Source organism: Phoxinus phoxinus (genome assembly GCF_949152265.1).
Source record: "Phoxinus phoxinus genome assembly, chromosome: 9".
Lineage (NCBI taxonomy): Eukaryota > Metazoa > Chordata > Actinopteri > Cypriniformes > Leuciscidae > Phoxinus > Phoxinus phoxinus.
In genome coordinates this window covers 29,411,555-29,427,687 of record NC_136884.1, presented here as the reverse complement: position 1 = coordinate 29,427,687, position 16,133 = coordinate 29,411,555, and the positions used below count along the sequence as shown (strand labels likewise).

The following is a 16,133-nucleotide window of genomic DNA, read 5'->3' as shown; positions in this document are numbered from 1 at the left end:
TGAGAGCGTTCACCTCGATTTGAAGTGTTGATTCTGTCTGTTCCAGTGAAGGCCCGCTCAGCTCGTGACTCTGTCCCTGCAACACACGTGAGAACGGTTTACCTCTGCTTGAAGTGTTATGCTGTCAGCCCCAGCGAAAGCCCTGCTCAGCTTGTGACTTGAGTCTGTTGCAGCCCTGAAACCCACCTGTATGGTGTGAAGTGCCCGCCCGTTACAACCCAGGTGAGAACCGTACGTCTCTGCTGGAGGTTCTGATCCGGCCTGTTCAAAAACAGTTCTGCTCCGCCGACGACCCTGAGGTTGCTGTGGCCCGGAGGCCCTTGTGTGGTGTTCGTCCTTTACCACTGTGAGTCTGGCACCAGTGCCAGAAGGAAGTGAGCTCCGACCGTCTACTCACCTGGGATACCCACCTGTTCGTCACTCACCACTGTGAGTCTGGCACCAGCGCCAGAAGGAAGTGAGCCCTGTCCTACCTACTCACCTGCGATACCTACCTGTCCATAACTTACCACGGTGTTGCCTTGGATTCCTGGGAAGAGGAAGGAAGAGGATTTTAGATAGGATTTTCAAATTGCTTTTAGACATTAAATAAAGTTGTTATTCTTTTATTCCTGTCTCCTGCCTCCTCCTTTGACGCGCTCCTCAGGGTGATCCTGGTCCAGGGGTGGCCCACCTCGACCTGTGACATAAACATTAACCCCCTGGGGTCGGCAATCACGCCGGCGTGATTTGGGCGATTTTTTTTTTTTTTACATAGCAGCTAAATAAACTTAAAATACTCCGTCAAATATGGTCATACAGACTTAATAAATATGAAAAAATAATCTGTGAGATGTCTACTTTTGTATGTGTCCACTTACAATCAAAACAAAACGTGCTTTTGTAAAATAAAGAAATTAAACAGGGTGTGCTTTCTGCCTCTCCGTCTCGTGAACTTTTTTTTTTTCTTGAGCACGTCTCTAAACAAAACTCAGCGAATACTTGTCACACATTTGTGAGCTCTATATATTTATAAACATTTAAGTGTGTAGTTTTAAATTATCTGATTCAAAACGAAAACAAATATTCTCTGTTTAAGTAATTTGTATAAAACCAACAAGATATCCAAGTTATCTAATCCTTCCTCATTAGTTTTAATGTGACCACACCCACACGCGCAAAACATATAGAGATGCAAATCGTCCACGCGTCGCGCGAACGCCCCCATTACCTCAACAACAAAGCGCCGCCAAAATTCATCAGTCCTGCAGTCGTCGAGTTTGGAAGACATGCTGTGAGATTATTGGATTTACTGAAGAAGAACGCGATTTGAAGACAAGAAAGATTTTAAGGTAAGAAATCATTCTGAATTATATTAGTTTGTATTGTTGCATAAACTTCACATTGCAGTCGAACTGTTGCTCGATGCTTCAGTGAATGCTCTGTCGCGGCATTGAACATTTTATCTTATTATGTAGGTAGCCAATGTGCCTGATGCTTTCACTTGATGCAACGTTCGTTTTTGTGATTAAAATACATGTAAAATATTACCATAACATCTGTCTCCCTGTGTGCGGAAATTTGTTTATGTAGCCGTGACAACGAGACACGTGCATGCGCGCCAAGAGCCTTGTTGCTCTGCGCGCTGATGCGCTCATCTGTTGACATTTCCGAATAATTTCCACACAAACAAACGTACATGTGTAATTAGTATGAGAAAAATATATATTTATGCCTATCGGACGCGGGCCGGGCTCGGACAGAAAAATCCGCAAAACGCCCCAAACATAGGCTTCATGTTTTTACTCCAATCTCATTTCATAACGTCATATCGATGTAAACATTTGAAGTAACATATGATAATAAATATATTTTTCTCTAGTGTAGTGTTACTGAAGTGTTCCTTTTTAACGATGCCTGCTATAGCCTACTATTGTTATTATTTTATGCAGTCCTGCACGTATGCCTGGTGTTCATTTTATATATATATATGTATATATATATATATATATATATATATATGTGTGTGTGTGTGTGTGTGTGTATATGTGTGTGTGTATTTTATAAATTTTAAAAAGCAATTTTAACCAGAATAAATCTAAAATGTATTCCCAAAATCGTGCAGCCCTAGTTTCTCTTGATATCAGCATGTTCACAGGTTGTTGTTTTTTTTTTTTTAGGTATAGTCCTGCTGACTTCAACATGAGCAGAACATGGTAAAGTGAAAAATCAAACATCTGGGAAATTACAGGTATGTAGGCTACTATGTTTCAGGAATGGCACAAAGGTGTGTGACTGGTTAAAGGTATAGCGGAGGATTTTCTTCTTCCGGGTGGGTAGTGTATACTATTGGTCCACCTAAGTGTCAATCATTCTGGTGATATGTTTACGTAAGGCCGTTCACACGCTGGCGTGCGCTAAAAGCACATGTTGGGCTTCCCACTGATGCCGCAGTCGCGAAGATTCTACTAGACAGGTAAAGTTTGTCATGCTATTTGGAGAAATCGATTTAAAATCACTGCTAGTAGGCGTTCCCTCTCGGTCGGGAGCAAATAGAAATTGGAGAGGGCGGGTCTTTTCTAAAAGTAGGAAAGATCCTCCGCAATACCTTTAAGTCTCTGTCTTTAGTTCAGTGTGTTAAATAATGTGCTTTTTTGCATTTGTTGTGTATCTTTGGATTATGTTGTGTTGTAAATAAATCCAAACAATCAAAAAGCCGTTCTTTTTAAAATCTCCTCATTCTTTGTTCACAGTTCCTCATAGGCCCTGAGAGCTCCTAATAGGGCCATTATGGGAGGCTCTTTGTCTCTCTCAAGTGTGAAACACTCAATATTCATGGGTGGTTAACGCCTACTCGCATAAAGCTTTCTTACACAAGTCATGTCATACAAATTTTAAATCAATATATTGTCTGATCTGAATGAGTAGTCAGGATGATTTTCACATAGTTTTGGAGCAAATATTCTAGGCTACGTGATACAATTTTCAAAAGTCTTGTGAATAAATAATCAGTTTGGGTTTCATAACCTCATTTCAGTTACTTTTTTTTTTGTCATTTTCACAAACCACGCATAAATGTTATCATCTCAAATCTACAAACTTTTACATACATGCTGCTGACATATTATTGTAGCAGAGTTTGTGCTGAATGCAGTGTAATAAGATTTTAGCCATGAAAATGTCACAAGTAACAGAAATAAGCACAATTATCAGAGCATGTCAGAACACCTCCAGGACCCACAAAACCCCTCAGACCCCTGAGGGTTAAACAATAAGTACCCCAGATCATCTCCAGACTCCATCTGTAACTTGTAAACAAAATTAGACAATCAGCCATAAAACTGAAAATACAGCATCTCTTATTTATGTGCGGATGCACGAGTGCGAAGGTGCGCAAAAATGTCATTGCGGTGTGGGCGGGCTTTTTTGTAACAGCGCGCGCGGCTCCGCATATTTTATTTTTTAAGTTATAAGGTTTGAACAAAGCAAACGAGGAACTAAAGAAAAAAATATTTGGAGTTTATTATTATTTAAAGAGTTAAGTATCTTTAAATCTGTTTTGTTCCAATGATTCTCACATACAGTAGCCTAATTGGTTAAAATCATTCTGTTGACGTGTGTCCAGTTATAAATCTGAAGGGGTTGTTTCGCCTCATATTATGTCTGTTGTGATGCATTCATAATAAATTAATGCTGCTGTTTATGCTTCATTTGTTGTTTGCTCATCTGGATATAATTGTATATATGTATGTACATATGTTCGTTTAGTTTAATTAGGTTGGAGTGCCGTGGAAAAAAAAACACTACAAAGGGGTGCCATGCTTTCAAAAAGTTTGGGAACCACTGGTTTAGAGGACAATTACACCGAGTCGCACCCTGTCGTTTCAGAGAATAGTACACCGGCGAGCGTGAAGTAAATGCCTCGTCCATTTGGGGAGGCGCGCGCGCAGTCATCGTAGGCTCGCGCTGCGGATGCAGGCGAAAGTATAAACAAACCTAGCTTAAAGGAGAACTCCAGCCCCACACTAACACAGTAGCATAATGAGGGTCCCTACATGCAAACCGAAGCATTGAGAACTGTGTAAGTGTCCAGACAGTTTAATAAGAAGATATTTTATACATACAGTCAACTTCACGTATATAAGCAGAATCCATCTTTGAAAAACAGACTCTATCAATCGATCTACGAACCACCGATCCAAATGCGCTGGACCATATGAGATTCTACACAGTTCAGCGCATTTTGATCGGCGGTTCGTAGATCGATTGATAGAGTCTGTTTTTCAAAGATGGATTCTGCTTATATACGTGAAGTTGACTGTATGTATAAAATATCTTCTTATTAAACTGTCTGGACACTTACACAGTTCTCAATGCTTCGGTTTGCATGTAGGGACCCTCATTATGCTACCGTGTTAGTGTGGGGCTATTTTAAGCCTTGTTAGTGGTATTAACAAGCGATTTTTATTTGTCATTACTCCATGCCCCATATACTAGCGTTATACTAGCTTTATAGGCTAAACTGTTTTTAGAGATAAAACTATTTACATTCGATAATCATGAAAACAAATCTCAGATAACGGTTGACTAGGTAACAATGTGTAATTAGACCAAAGGTTCATTTTGCACCGGAGTTCTCCTTTAAGGCGGGGCTACAGATTAGGTGTCCATAAAGAACCAGTGTATGTAACAGTAGTTCCGCATTACATTCATTAATTTGCACGCAAGTTTTATTTATTTTTATACCGTGTATTCTCAGTGTAAATTCATGCACCGAACCGTGACGCCCGTACCGTTTCGGTTCAATACGAATACATGTACCGTTCCACCCCTACCCCCCACCCCTCCAAAAAAGTTGTTCTAATTCTACAAGTAACGCACAATTTCAGTGCCAACTTACTCAATAGTGCAGAGATCTGGACATGGGCATCAGTGCAGACCTCCACTAGTTTCACTTCATTCAAAAGAGTGTCGACTGTCCGCACAAATGCCTCTCTCTCCATGATCACAGAATTTCGCCCAGTCTCCCTTTTGTCCACAGTGATGACAGAGATGATTTCCCTGGATTCGTTCTCCATGGCAGTGTATGTACAGTACTGGGCGCAATGTCCAGGGCTGTCCATTCTTCCATCCGCTATTCAATTTGTAAACAAGAATCAATGATTTTCACAGAACATCAAATTGACATATCAACATACTATTCTAGCCTAAATTAATAAAACGTGTACATTACCTACTATTACCACATCTCTGTCTGTTAGGCGATGTATTGCCTCAGCCCTCCTCTCCTTCCAAAAGTCCTTCACAGTGTCTACAACGTACGTTTCCTGAATTTTGAAAAAGGAACTACGGTCCACCATCCCCATGTTCATAAACTGAAACAGAAGCGAGACTTTGGCGTTGTTGCTTCCTGAGAGTAGGATGTTGCTTGCCACCATGAAGTCCCCTGCCAGCATCCCGTACCTCACAGTGGGCTGTGAGCTCTATCTCCATACAGCGTGGCCAACAGGGCAGGTCTGACAATAAATGGGACACAACTTAGGCTATTTAGCGTGATCAAATACAAACATAGAATTGCTTCCACTAAGTGGAACTACAACTCTGGTAGCTTAATTGAGTTTCACAAAACCACTGTCAACGTATTACCATTGCCTCCAACACCAATCTACACTTATTTGCAATGTAGTATGATTATAACACCTACCCATTCCATGATGCTTGCTGTACCCCTGCGCGTAATGGAAACTTCAAATGGAGGGCGACACTGACACTCCACTTGGCTGACGTCAAGTGTATGGGAATTTTTGGACCGGAAGCACAAGGAATGTTGCAAGCTGCTTCAAACAGTCCTCATAAGTGATGGAGGTAAGGTTAGGGTTAATGGAGGCTCTACATCCGGGATGTCATGTACTGTCTCACTGGCATCTATCACAGGCAGATTGTCAAGGCATGGTGGTGTCTGCAATGCTCCACCCAACCTAAAGACATGAAAGATATATTTCTCAATTACAGATAGAAAGCCAATCAGATGAATAAAATAAAAATGGCAAATACAGAGAGGGGGTTATCTTTGAGATACTACAGGGACCAGGAATTCTCTAAAACACTCACATCTTTTATCTTTATGTGTTTACGTATTTCATTGAATTAATGTCCGAAGATGTATTGTGAACAATCTTTGAGGATCCAATGGTAACGAGGGACATAGTAATGATGAGGAGATTGAAGCAGATGACAGACTAACACCTTCACTGTCACCCCAATCAATTCTGGCAAATTTGATAGAAAATTATATTGGTTAACCCTCTGGGGTCGGCAAACGCGCGGGTGCGTTTTGCTGTTTTTTTTTTTTACATAGCAGCAACTTAGACTTAAAATACTCCGCCATATATGGCCATACAGACTTAATAAATATGAAAAAATAATCTGTGAGATGTCTACTTTTGTATGTGTCCACTTACAATCTAAACAAAACGTTGTGCTTTTGTAAAATAAAGAAAATAAACAGGGTGTGCTTTCTGCCTCTCCGTCTCGTGAACTTTTTTTTCTTGAGCACGTCCCTAAACATAAACAAAACTCAGCGAATACTTGTCACACATTTATGAGCTCTATATCTTTATAATCATTTAAGTGTGTAGTTTTAAATGACCTGATTCAAAAAGAAAACAAATATTCTCTGTTTAAGTCATTTGTATAAAACCAACAAGATATCCAGTTTCTCAAACCCCTGCGCACTTCTCTTATACTGTGTTTATTCTTACAGTGATTTTCTGCAGTTAAACTAACGCTTCATTTTTTGTGTGATGTACAATAAACTTAATTGAGCTCATCAGTATATTTTGGTCATCATTTAGACGGGGTCTACTACAGCAGGCTTGTGTTAATAGTGGAGCAGATGGCAATGACATATAAGTTATAAACGTAATTCAAATAAACATTTATATCTCTATTCAGCATATATTCTCTAGCTCTGTGGGCATTATTGTCCGACTCGAACACAGTTACTGTGAGTTTCTGTTTTAATATTATCATCTTTCTGTGAGATGAGATTGTCCTGGCTCTGAGGGCGCTGGTTAGGCTCCGCCCCCTGTGCGTGGAACCGCATCTCATTAACTTTTAAAGGAGACCAGCTAAAACGGTGGGTTTTTCTCAGCCCAAAAAAAATTACAATTTAAACATGCTGTAAAAAATGATCTGTGCGGTATTTTGAGCTAAAACTTCACATACACAGTCTGGGGACATCAGAGACTTATTTTACATCTTGTGAAAAGGGGCATAATAGGGCTTTAACTCACTTGATGTGGCGCTGCTGTGTTGTTCATTCGAAACATTGCAGAAACAGAAGCTCAGTGTCAAGAAGATCTTGGTTAAGTTAAAACAGTAACCAACCTGCCCACAAAGAATGTCAAGTCAAGGTCAAGGTAACTTTATTATCCCCGAGGGGCAATTTCAGGGAGTTAATGTATTTTCAGAAAATGTATTTTCAGAAAATGTATTTTCAGAAAATGTATTTTCTGCGCTGCTTTTCCATTATGTTCTATGTAAACATTGGCTGGACAGACATATTTGACCGTTTATTTACCAGGATTTATAAACACAAACACAGCTGAACAAGAAAATTAAAGGTTTCAGAATGACTTGAAAAGTGCAGCCAGGTGAGTTGGATTTAACAGGACAGTGGGTCTCCAGGAGCCTTGGTGTCAAGCAACTGAAATGAAAGCTGACCATGACTGCAACAATAAATAAGAACAAATAAGTGATTTTGTTACAAAGAAAATTATAATATAAATGAAGTTCCAAGTGCCAAACCAAAGTGAATAACCTACATTTTATGGAATCAACATCAATTTATAAAGTCACCTTCTATGATGCTCTCAACTTACAAGTTGTATTTAACAACATTCAAGATGACTTAAGGAAATTAGGGAATTCAATAAAAAATTATGTTAAGATTGCCACACCTCAGAATATCTTTTTATGCTTGACAAAATGGTGCTCGAACAAATAATTTTATCTTAACCAAGGTTTACAGAGTAACAATTGCATAGTATGTAAATAGTACAGTTATTTATAAACCATACAGTTAATCAAAATGATTCAACCCCTATTGCAAATCAGTTTTATTGGTACTTTCAGCTGTTTGCAATGAACAAATCAAACTAAATTAATTAAAATAGCTCAACATAATTAATGTTTCAAGTGGTTTCCCCAAATTCAACAGAAAATTCTACTTTTATTGACTTCTGCGGTCTCAAACTTATTTAACTCCCTGAATAGAATCCCACACAACAGCACAAGTTTTCACAGCACAGTTTTCTCACTGCTTTTATTTTGTTACTGAAAGGAAAATGCACTGCACAAATTTACATATTCATTTAAAAGCCACTGGGGATGTTCACCAAGTCTGCTGCCACTAAGCAAAGACCGGAAAATAACTTTGCCATGAGTATATCACCGTTATGAATGCCAGTGCGGACGTGAGCATTTTACGTTCATTTTGAAATTAGCGATTTAAGAGCTCCAAACGGTGATACCGGCTGATTAACCGGTTGGAAAATATCCTCACTGTCACATTCACAACATGTCTGAAACTCATTCCACACTGATGACATACAAAAACGTTCTCTCATGAGTGTTTGCTCATACTTCAAGGTTACATATCTGAAACTCTTTGAACAGAGATCCTATATGAACGGCTTTCTCCAGTGTGAGTTTTCATGTGCATGTTAAAGTTTCCTTTTCGGTTGAAACTTTGTCCACACTGTTGGCAGGTGAAAGGCTTCTCTCCAGTGTGAATCCCCATGTGCCTTTTAAAGTTTCCTTTTACAGTGAAACTTATTCCACACTCTTCACAGGTGTAAGGGCTTTCTCCAGTGTGAACTACCATGTGCATGTTAAGGTTTCCTTTTCGGTTGAAACTCTTTCCACACTGTTTGCAGGTGAAAGGCTTCTCTCCAGTGTGAACAACCATGTGGACTTCTAGGTTTCCATGTTGACTGAAACACTTTCCACACTGAGGGCATGTGTAGGGTTTCTCTCCAGAGTGAGATCTCATGTGGACTTTAAGATCTCCATGTTGATCAAAACTCTTTCCACACTGTTTGCAGGTGTAAGGGTTCTCTGCAGTGTGAACTCTCATGTGGACTTCAAGGTTTTCATGTTGACTGAAACTCTTTCTACACTGAGGGCATGTGTAGGGTTTCTCTCCAGAGTGAGATCTCATGTGGTCTTTAAGGTTTCCATGTTGATCAAAACTATTTCCACATTGTTTGCCGGTGTAAGGCTTCTCTCCAATGTGAATTCTCACGTGGTTTTTAAGGTTTCCTTTTCGGTTGAATTGCTTTCCACACTGTTGGCAGGTGTACGGCTTCTTTCCCATGTGAACTTCCATGTGAACTTCAAGGTTTTTATGCTGACTGAAACTCTTTCCACACAGTTCACAGGTGTAATGCTTCCCTTTATTGTGAATACCCATGTGGTTATTGAGGTGTCCTTTTTGGCGGAATCTCATTCCACACAGTGGGCAGATGCATGGCTTATTTCCCTTGTGATCTTCCATGTGGACTTTAAGGTCATGAAGTTGATCAAAACTCTTTTCACAATGATAGCAGCTGTAACCCTTCTCTTTATTGTGAATGCTCATGTGACTGTTAAGGCTTGCTTTTCGAGTGAATCTGTCTCCACAGTGTTGGCAGATGAAATTACTTTTAGATTCTGTCTTTTGAGCTTTTTCTTGTGATGGAATCGTTTCAGTCTGTGAGCAACTAAAAGACTTTATTTCAGTTGTGAAATCATGAAGATTCTCAAATTGATCTTTCTCTTCCGTTTCATTCAGTACTTGATTCTCCTCTTTCAGCGCCATCAGGTCTAAGGCAAACAAGACAAATAAAAGTTAACGGCAGTTTAATGGCACAAAGCAACCGACATTAAAACATGTAAAACATTAAATCCAACATTTAACTAGATTCTATACCCACTTAAAAAAGGTTTTAAATGTGTAGTGACAGATAGATTAGACACAATTATTTACTATATTTGATAAACAACCCACAATACCCCTCACCCGACAAGCACACTACAAGTTAGACTTCAACTCCGTAAACCCCAAACCAGGTACTGGCTACCAGGTACAGGTACAAAAAAAAAAATATCATAATTTCTACACTTGAGAAATGGATAAATATATCCAAGTTTTCCATCTCTAGATTTTTCTTTTGTATAGTTTTTGCCTATGAATTGATTCACACTCTTTTGAAATGTTTTAGAATTGCTTTCCGTAGTTAAAATATCACATGTAAAGCATGTTTAGCATTTATGAGCTGCAATTTTCATTTTCTGAATGTGCATTTACATAGTAATGAATAACAGAGTTATCAAAATACAATTATAAGATTCTTGAAAGTTTTTTCCTCAACTAATCCAACTTATGCAAAACACCCACTAGAAGACAAAGGATCACTAATATTCCTTTTAAAAGTATAATTTCTTATTCACTTACTGCCTAAGGGAGTCGCACCTTCACTCTTAAAAGGTTGACTGAGTACGAGATCAATGAGCTTTTGGGAATTCAGGGGAAAAATTTTCCAGGCTGCGGCCTTGTCTTTTTCAATCATCAAAGACCTGTATTAACCTGGTTCTCTTTCTCAGCAATACAACATCAGCGAAGGTCAACGGAAGCCTGAAGAACTTGTTTTAGGACACTCTTTTAAAGGGGTCATGACATGTTTTTTTTAATTTTATTATTATGTTCCCTTAGGTGCAATTATAGTATTACTATAGTTTTTTTTTTACAAAAAACTTTTAAAATGTAGGGATTTATGACCTTTTCCCACCCTGTTTCTCATCCTCTGATTCAAACAGTCTGTTTTGGGGGTGTTTCCCCTTTAAGAGTTCAGTGTTAACGCCCACTGTTATGATTGGCTAACGTCAGTGCCTATGCATCAATTATTAACGCCCCCAGCCAGAACATTTGCGGATTCAGCGTATTTAAAAAGTAGTTTAAAGTTTTAAATACATTACTTACAGTTTGCGTCGTTGTTGTTGAGCCCAGAATAGTCGGAACGAACTTATCTTTGAGCAACAGTTTTCTGGCAAAGCCAGCATCATTTTGGGATTTGTTCTCAAAACAGTCATCCTTCAAATGTATAGAACAAAAGCTTAAACTAACACTGCCGTGACTGAGACGTCCGCAAAAAATAAAGTGCATCCATTTTTCCCTGATGTCTGGATCTTTCGCAGCGTATTCAAAGATGTTGTTTGTCCAGAGCCAGGAACAGCACATCTGCGTGGCATCGTAATTTCCCTGTACACAGACCCACGTACTCGCTGTCCGTCGACTGAACACTTGTGAGGCGCGGCAAAGATACGAAATGAGCGTAGTTGTCTTGCGCTTAAAGCGTAGTTGTCTTGTGCCTGGAGGCGGTCTGTCTATATGCAAACGCTGGTACGTCACTTCGTACCGTGACGTCACTTCTTACCATGGATCCAGAACGAGCTGTATTTAGAGCTTGATTAAATAAATGATTCGTTTATAATGGGGAGGAAGTCTTAAGCTATGAAACTTGCAGGACGTTTTAATGGTACAAAGACCTCTTATATACCAAAAGATCAAGGCAAATTTGGTTTCTCATGTCATGACCCCTTTAACACTTGAGACATGCAAGTATCAGACTATATCTTATTATTTGATCCATTAAGTATCACCTACCTCTTTTAACAAAGGTGTTAGAATGAAGAAACTGTTGTTTTCTTAAGTCTGTTGGTTTGCTGAATATCAAATACTGTCTTAACTTCACTCTTTTATTCTTTACTCTACTTCAGTCTAAACCGTCCTACACTAAACCCAAACTGTATGCTTGTGTATTTATGTTAGAAAAGTTTAATGTTTAGTGCAGTTAATAAAGTCTTTGTTTGAATCACTTTAGGTTGTTCATTGGTTTGCACCTAAATGGTGTCCCTAACCATGCTGCTCAACGTTTAATGTATTAATTTTGTCGTTGCTTGCTATATCCAGCAAACTAAACTATCAGATTGAATGGGGATCTTTCTTTTCTCAAAGTAAATTTAGTTATCTTAACAAAAAAAAATAAGGAAGAAAATGAATGCCAAATGTTTTTGAAACAAAATAGAATGAAGGCACATCGGAGAAAGAAACAGCGGAGACAGACGACTGAGCGATCGGATTTAGTGAGCTCACGCCGGTGCCGATCCTGTGTGCCTCACTTTCTCCACAAGGAGAGATTTCTCCTGATTTTAACCCGCACAGACTAGTGCCCCTCGTGTGAAGCGAGTGGCCTTGTCTCGTTCAATGGATCTGAAGAGGAACTTCACAATGACACGATGTCATTGGCGGCTTTTTGACGCAAAGGATTGGTCTGGCTCATTGGATGACCCTGCCGCCATCTAGAGACCAGAGTGATGGCAGAGCTTGACTGGACACAGAGTTATTCCATGTTCTTTCTAATGCCTTCGAGGAGCTCAGACTCGCCTACCCCTGAGGAACCCACACGCGGCCGTCTGGATGAATGGTTTCTGGCGCCAGCACTATTCATTCCCGAAGTTCACAATATACTTACTTAAAGCAGAACTCCGGTCAATTTTAACATTGAGCTCAATTTTTAGTAAATTTGGAGTGCTGTCAATACAGAGATCAACGACAAAAATCCTATTTTTAAAATTTGCACCCTATTGACTTGAATGGGGCAAGTTTTAAACCTGCTTTTATCCTCTTAACATCCTTGATGGGTCATTACAAGTGCCCAGCCATGTTGAGTGATTCCTTCAGAGTGAACACGGTAAATCTGACTGCAGTAGATGTGAGAGATATGAATAAAAATTATGTTAATTCAACAAGCGCACAGACCTGTATTTAGTTCCTGTTTTCGGTCGAAGTCCACAGTAGTCGACTGTCGAGTTCACGCGCGTGATCATAGGTAACCAAGCAACAGTGGCGACTCAGACTGTCAGCCGAAGACGGTGCTGTGTGGTGTTTTGAGAATATCAGCGATGATGGGTATTTGTAAAAAAAAAAAAAAATCATCTTAGTTACCTATGATCACGCAAGTGAACTCGACAGTCGACTACTGTGGACTTCGACTGAAAACAGGAAGTAAATACAGGTATGTGCGCTTGTGAAAGATATTAATAAAAATGATGTTAATTCAACATCTAATGCAGTCAGATTCACCGTGTTCACTCTGAAGGAATCACTCAACATGGCTGGGCACTTGTAATGAAACAAAGAATATTCTAATAGGTTGTGCAATTATTGTATTTAAAAAAAATCCCCATGTTTTCGGTTCTGATGTAGTGGTGACACGTTCATGAAACCAGAGGGTGGCGAGATGCCAATAACTCATCTCAGACAACAGAAGAACACACTTTCTCACAGAGCATGTGAGCGGTAATATTTCCTCCAGAGCAGAGCGTCTTTATGAGGACTCAGGGCCGCTCGCTCAGAATGACATGCTGGTTAGAAAATGTGTGAAATAAGTAGGGCTGCCCATGCACAACTAAAGTTTTTTTCTAGTCGACTAGTAATTCATTTAAGCCATTAGTCTAATCACATATTACACGCACCGTCGCCTCCGTGTCCTGATTATATTGTCTGCTATATTTGCTTCTTGTTGATTAAATCCAGGCAATTGGTTGATGAAACATTGATTAAAATTAAGATACAATTTAAACAAAACGAAAATCACTTTAGAGAAAGGCTTTCTACAAAACTAAAATTAATTAAGTGGTCAAAATCATGTCTGACCCACTCCAAATGTCTCCCGATATATTGGGCATCTTATGATCCTATCTTACTCATACGGTTCCTTTTTCATATAATCAACATAGATGGATTAAAAAAAAACCTAAACATACCTTTCATAATTACTTTTTTTTTAAGTCAACCCACTTCGCTTACATGCTCTGGTGTGTAGCCTATACATGCATGCGTTTTTTTATAATAATCGAATAATACCCAGCGATCTTGGAATATTATTTTTGCTTGAAATGCATTTTAGTTTCGTTTTCAAATTAGTGCCAATTCAGGGCAGATTTTCTTTATATTCAGATATTCTTCAAAAATATCATTAATTTCTGTAGAGCTGGACATTTTAATAAGGATCAATTGACTAAATTCAGCTCTGAGAATGAAACCAACCTGATTGATCCTCGGTATCTTCATGTTTCACACTGAATGTTTCTTCAATCTTCATGTCTTCCTTCTCCTCTTTACTAAACGCCATCTTTGTTTGTTCCTCAACATCTTCTTGTTTCACACTGAATGTTTCTTCAATCTTCAAGTCTTTACTCTCCTCTTTAATAAATGCCATCTTTATAATGGCGAGTCACATGGATCTCAGTCACTTCACCAGGGGTTTTTCTGTGTTTGTCCTGTTTAAGATGAAAATAATTAAAAATAATGAACAGAAAGAAAAATAAATCCACACTAAATCTCTGAGTGTCTCAATCAGCTCTAGTTCAATAGTTCAGTGCACTGGCAAGAGAGTCAGTCAGAGTGAAAGTTAATAGACTTGTCTTTCCTGCTTTTGGATTGCTTAGGGAGAAATAAAATAAAAAAAATATTATTGATCTCCCTGTATTTACACCATTATATTAGAACTTAACTAGAAGATAACATCCCTGTTTTCTCAAGCGCAGCTATATAATTCTTTTTTTAAACTAAATTAATAACTTTTTTACAACAAAAAAATTAACCATCACTGAACTTAAGCTGGACTACGACACTATTTTCATCTAGACCTATTGTACAGTAGCAACAAACTTTGTTGCAGTATTTCCCTGTTATCACAGTAAAGCTGCTTTGAAAAAATCTGCATTGTAAAACGCGCTATATAAATAAAGGTGACTTGACTTACCTGATTAGACAAAAAAAAAAAAACACTCAAAACTAAACATAAATTAATAAAAGAACAAAAATCATACAAACTAAATTTGTATTTAGTTGCCTATCTAAATTTGTACACTGATTCACGATAAAGGGAGCAAAATGATACGCACTTAAGTACAACGCTCATCCGTATTTTTATATACACAATTAATGTTACATTTCCAGTAATTAATTCATTTCATTGTATAAACTGTTTGAACAGGTTGCTTTGATTTAAACACTTTACTGGAGGGCCACTGTCCTGCAGAGTTTAGTTCCAACCCTAATCAAACACACCTGAATCAGTTCATCAATCTCTTCAGGATCGCTTGAAAATACAAAGGCAGGTGTGCTGAAGCAGGTTGGAACTAAACTCTGCAGGACAGTGGCCCTCCAGGAGCAGGATTGAAGACCAGTGCTTTAAATGATTAAAAAAACAAACCTTTCCTCAGTCGAATCTCATCAGATGCAGGAGCGTGGCGCAGCTCTATGACATCACATCGCCACACCAAAATAAAAGTCCTGTCTGCACGCTTCAACTTGAGTTGCATATAGAAAAACACATTAAAATATTAATTTAATAAATTAATGCTATCAATACCATCAAGATTTTGTTCTCTCTCCAAGAGCTGCTTACCAAAATATAAGCCAGCGTGGATGATATTCAGAGAACAATAAAGTCAATAATCTTGGTCTTCATATTATTTATAAAGGATTGTAAAAACAAATTTGTAGATCAAACTGTCTGATTTCAACGTGTGATCTAACTATTAGATATATTCATCTTATTCCATCTCAATATCTCCACAATATTGGTGCATTAAATAAAATAAAATTTCAACTTTATTTGGTTAAAGTGTATGACTGTAAAGGATATTAATGTTCTTGGAACATCCTTATGATGTTATCTGTACTTAAACCATAGTCTGTCTGAATACTGGATTTTGATTGTCTGGAAGGTGTGTAAAAAAAAGCCTTTAACGCAGAGGTAGTTTCAGTCATTTTAATCACCGACTGTTCTACCTGATGTGATCTATAAACATAGGAAACCATACTAACATACAGTAACAGTTGCATACAGAGTGAGAACACTATTGTAAACATTTGATATTTACTTGGCTAAATGGATGATTTTTGCGTGTAATTTCACTTATTTGGTGAATATGGCAATTTATTTGGAGGAAATAGAGAAGATATCGTTAAATGAGAAATGTAACAACAACAAAAAGAAAGAACACCAGCAGAGCTCAAGCAGATAGAAGAGAGAGTTTGT

The 16,133-nt window shown here is 38.4% G+C and overlaps 1 protein-coding gene across 6 annotated transcripts in view; it reads right to left on the bottom strand.

Annotated features, from left to right (window-relative positions):
* Positions 1-7,391: 7,391 nt before the first annotated feature.
* LOC307004872 (uncharacterized protein) overlaps positions 7,392-16,133 on the bottom strand; it is a 34,303-nt gene continuing 25,561 nt past the window's right edge. Inside the window, exons 1-5 of one of the 6 annotated variants that reach the window (XM_079624433.1) lie at positions 14,850-15,154; positions 14,132-14,364; positions 12,842-12,957; positions 8,610-9,846; positions 7,501-8,469 (exon numbers count right to left, since the gene is read on the bottom strand). In XM_079624433.1, the coding sequence (XP_079480559.1) occupies positions 8,633-9,841 (1,209 nt within the window). In that variant the 5' untranslated portion in view covers positions 9,842-9,846; positions 12,842-12,957; positions 14,132-14,364; positions 14,850-15,154 and the 3' untranslated portion in view covers positions 7,501-8,469; positions 8,610-8,632. Of the gene's footprint in view, positions 9,847-12,841; positions 12,958-14,131; positions 14,365-14,849; positions 15,155-15,302; positions 15,400-16,133 lie in introns of those variants that run through there. The other 5 variants (XM_079624434.1, XM_079624432.1, XM_079624431.1 and 2 more) reach the window with 5 other exon arrangements.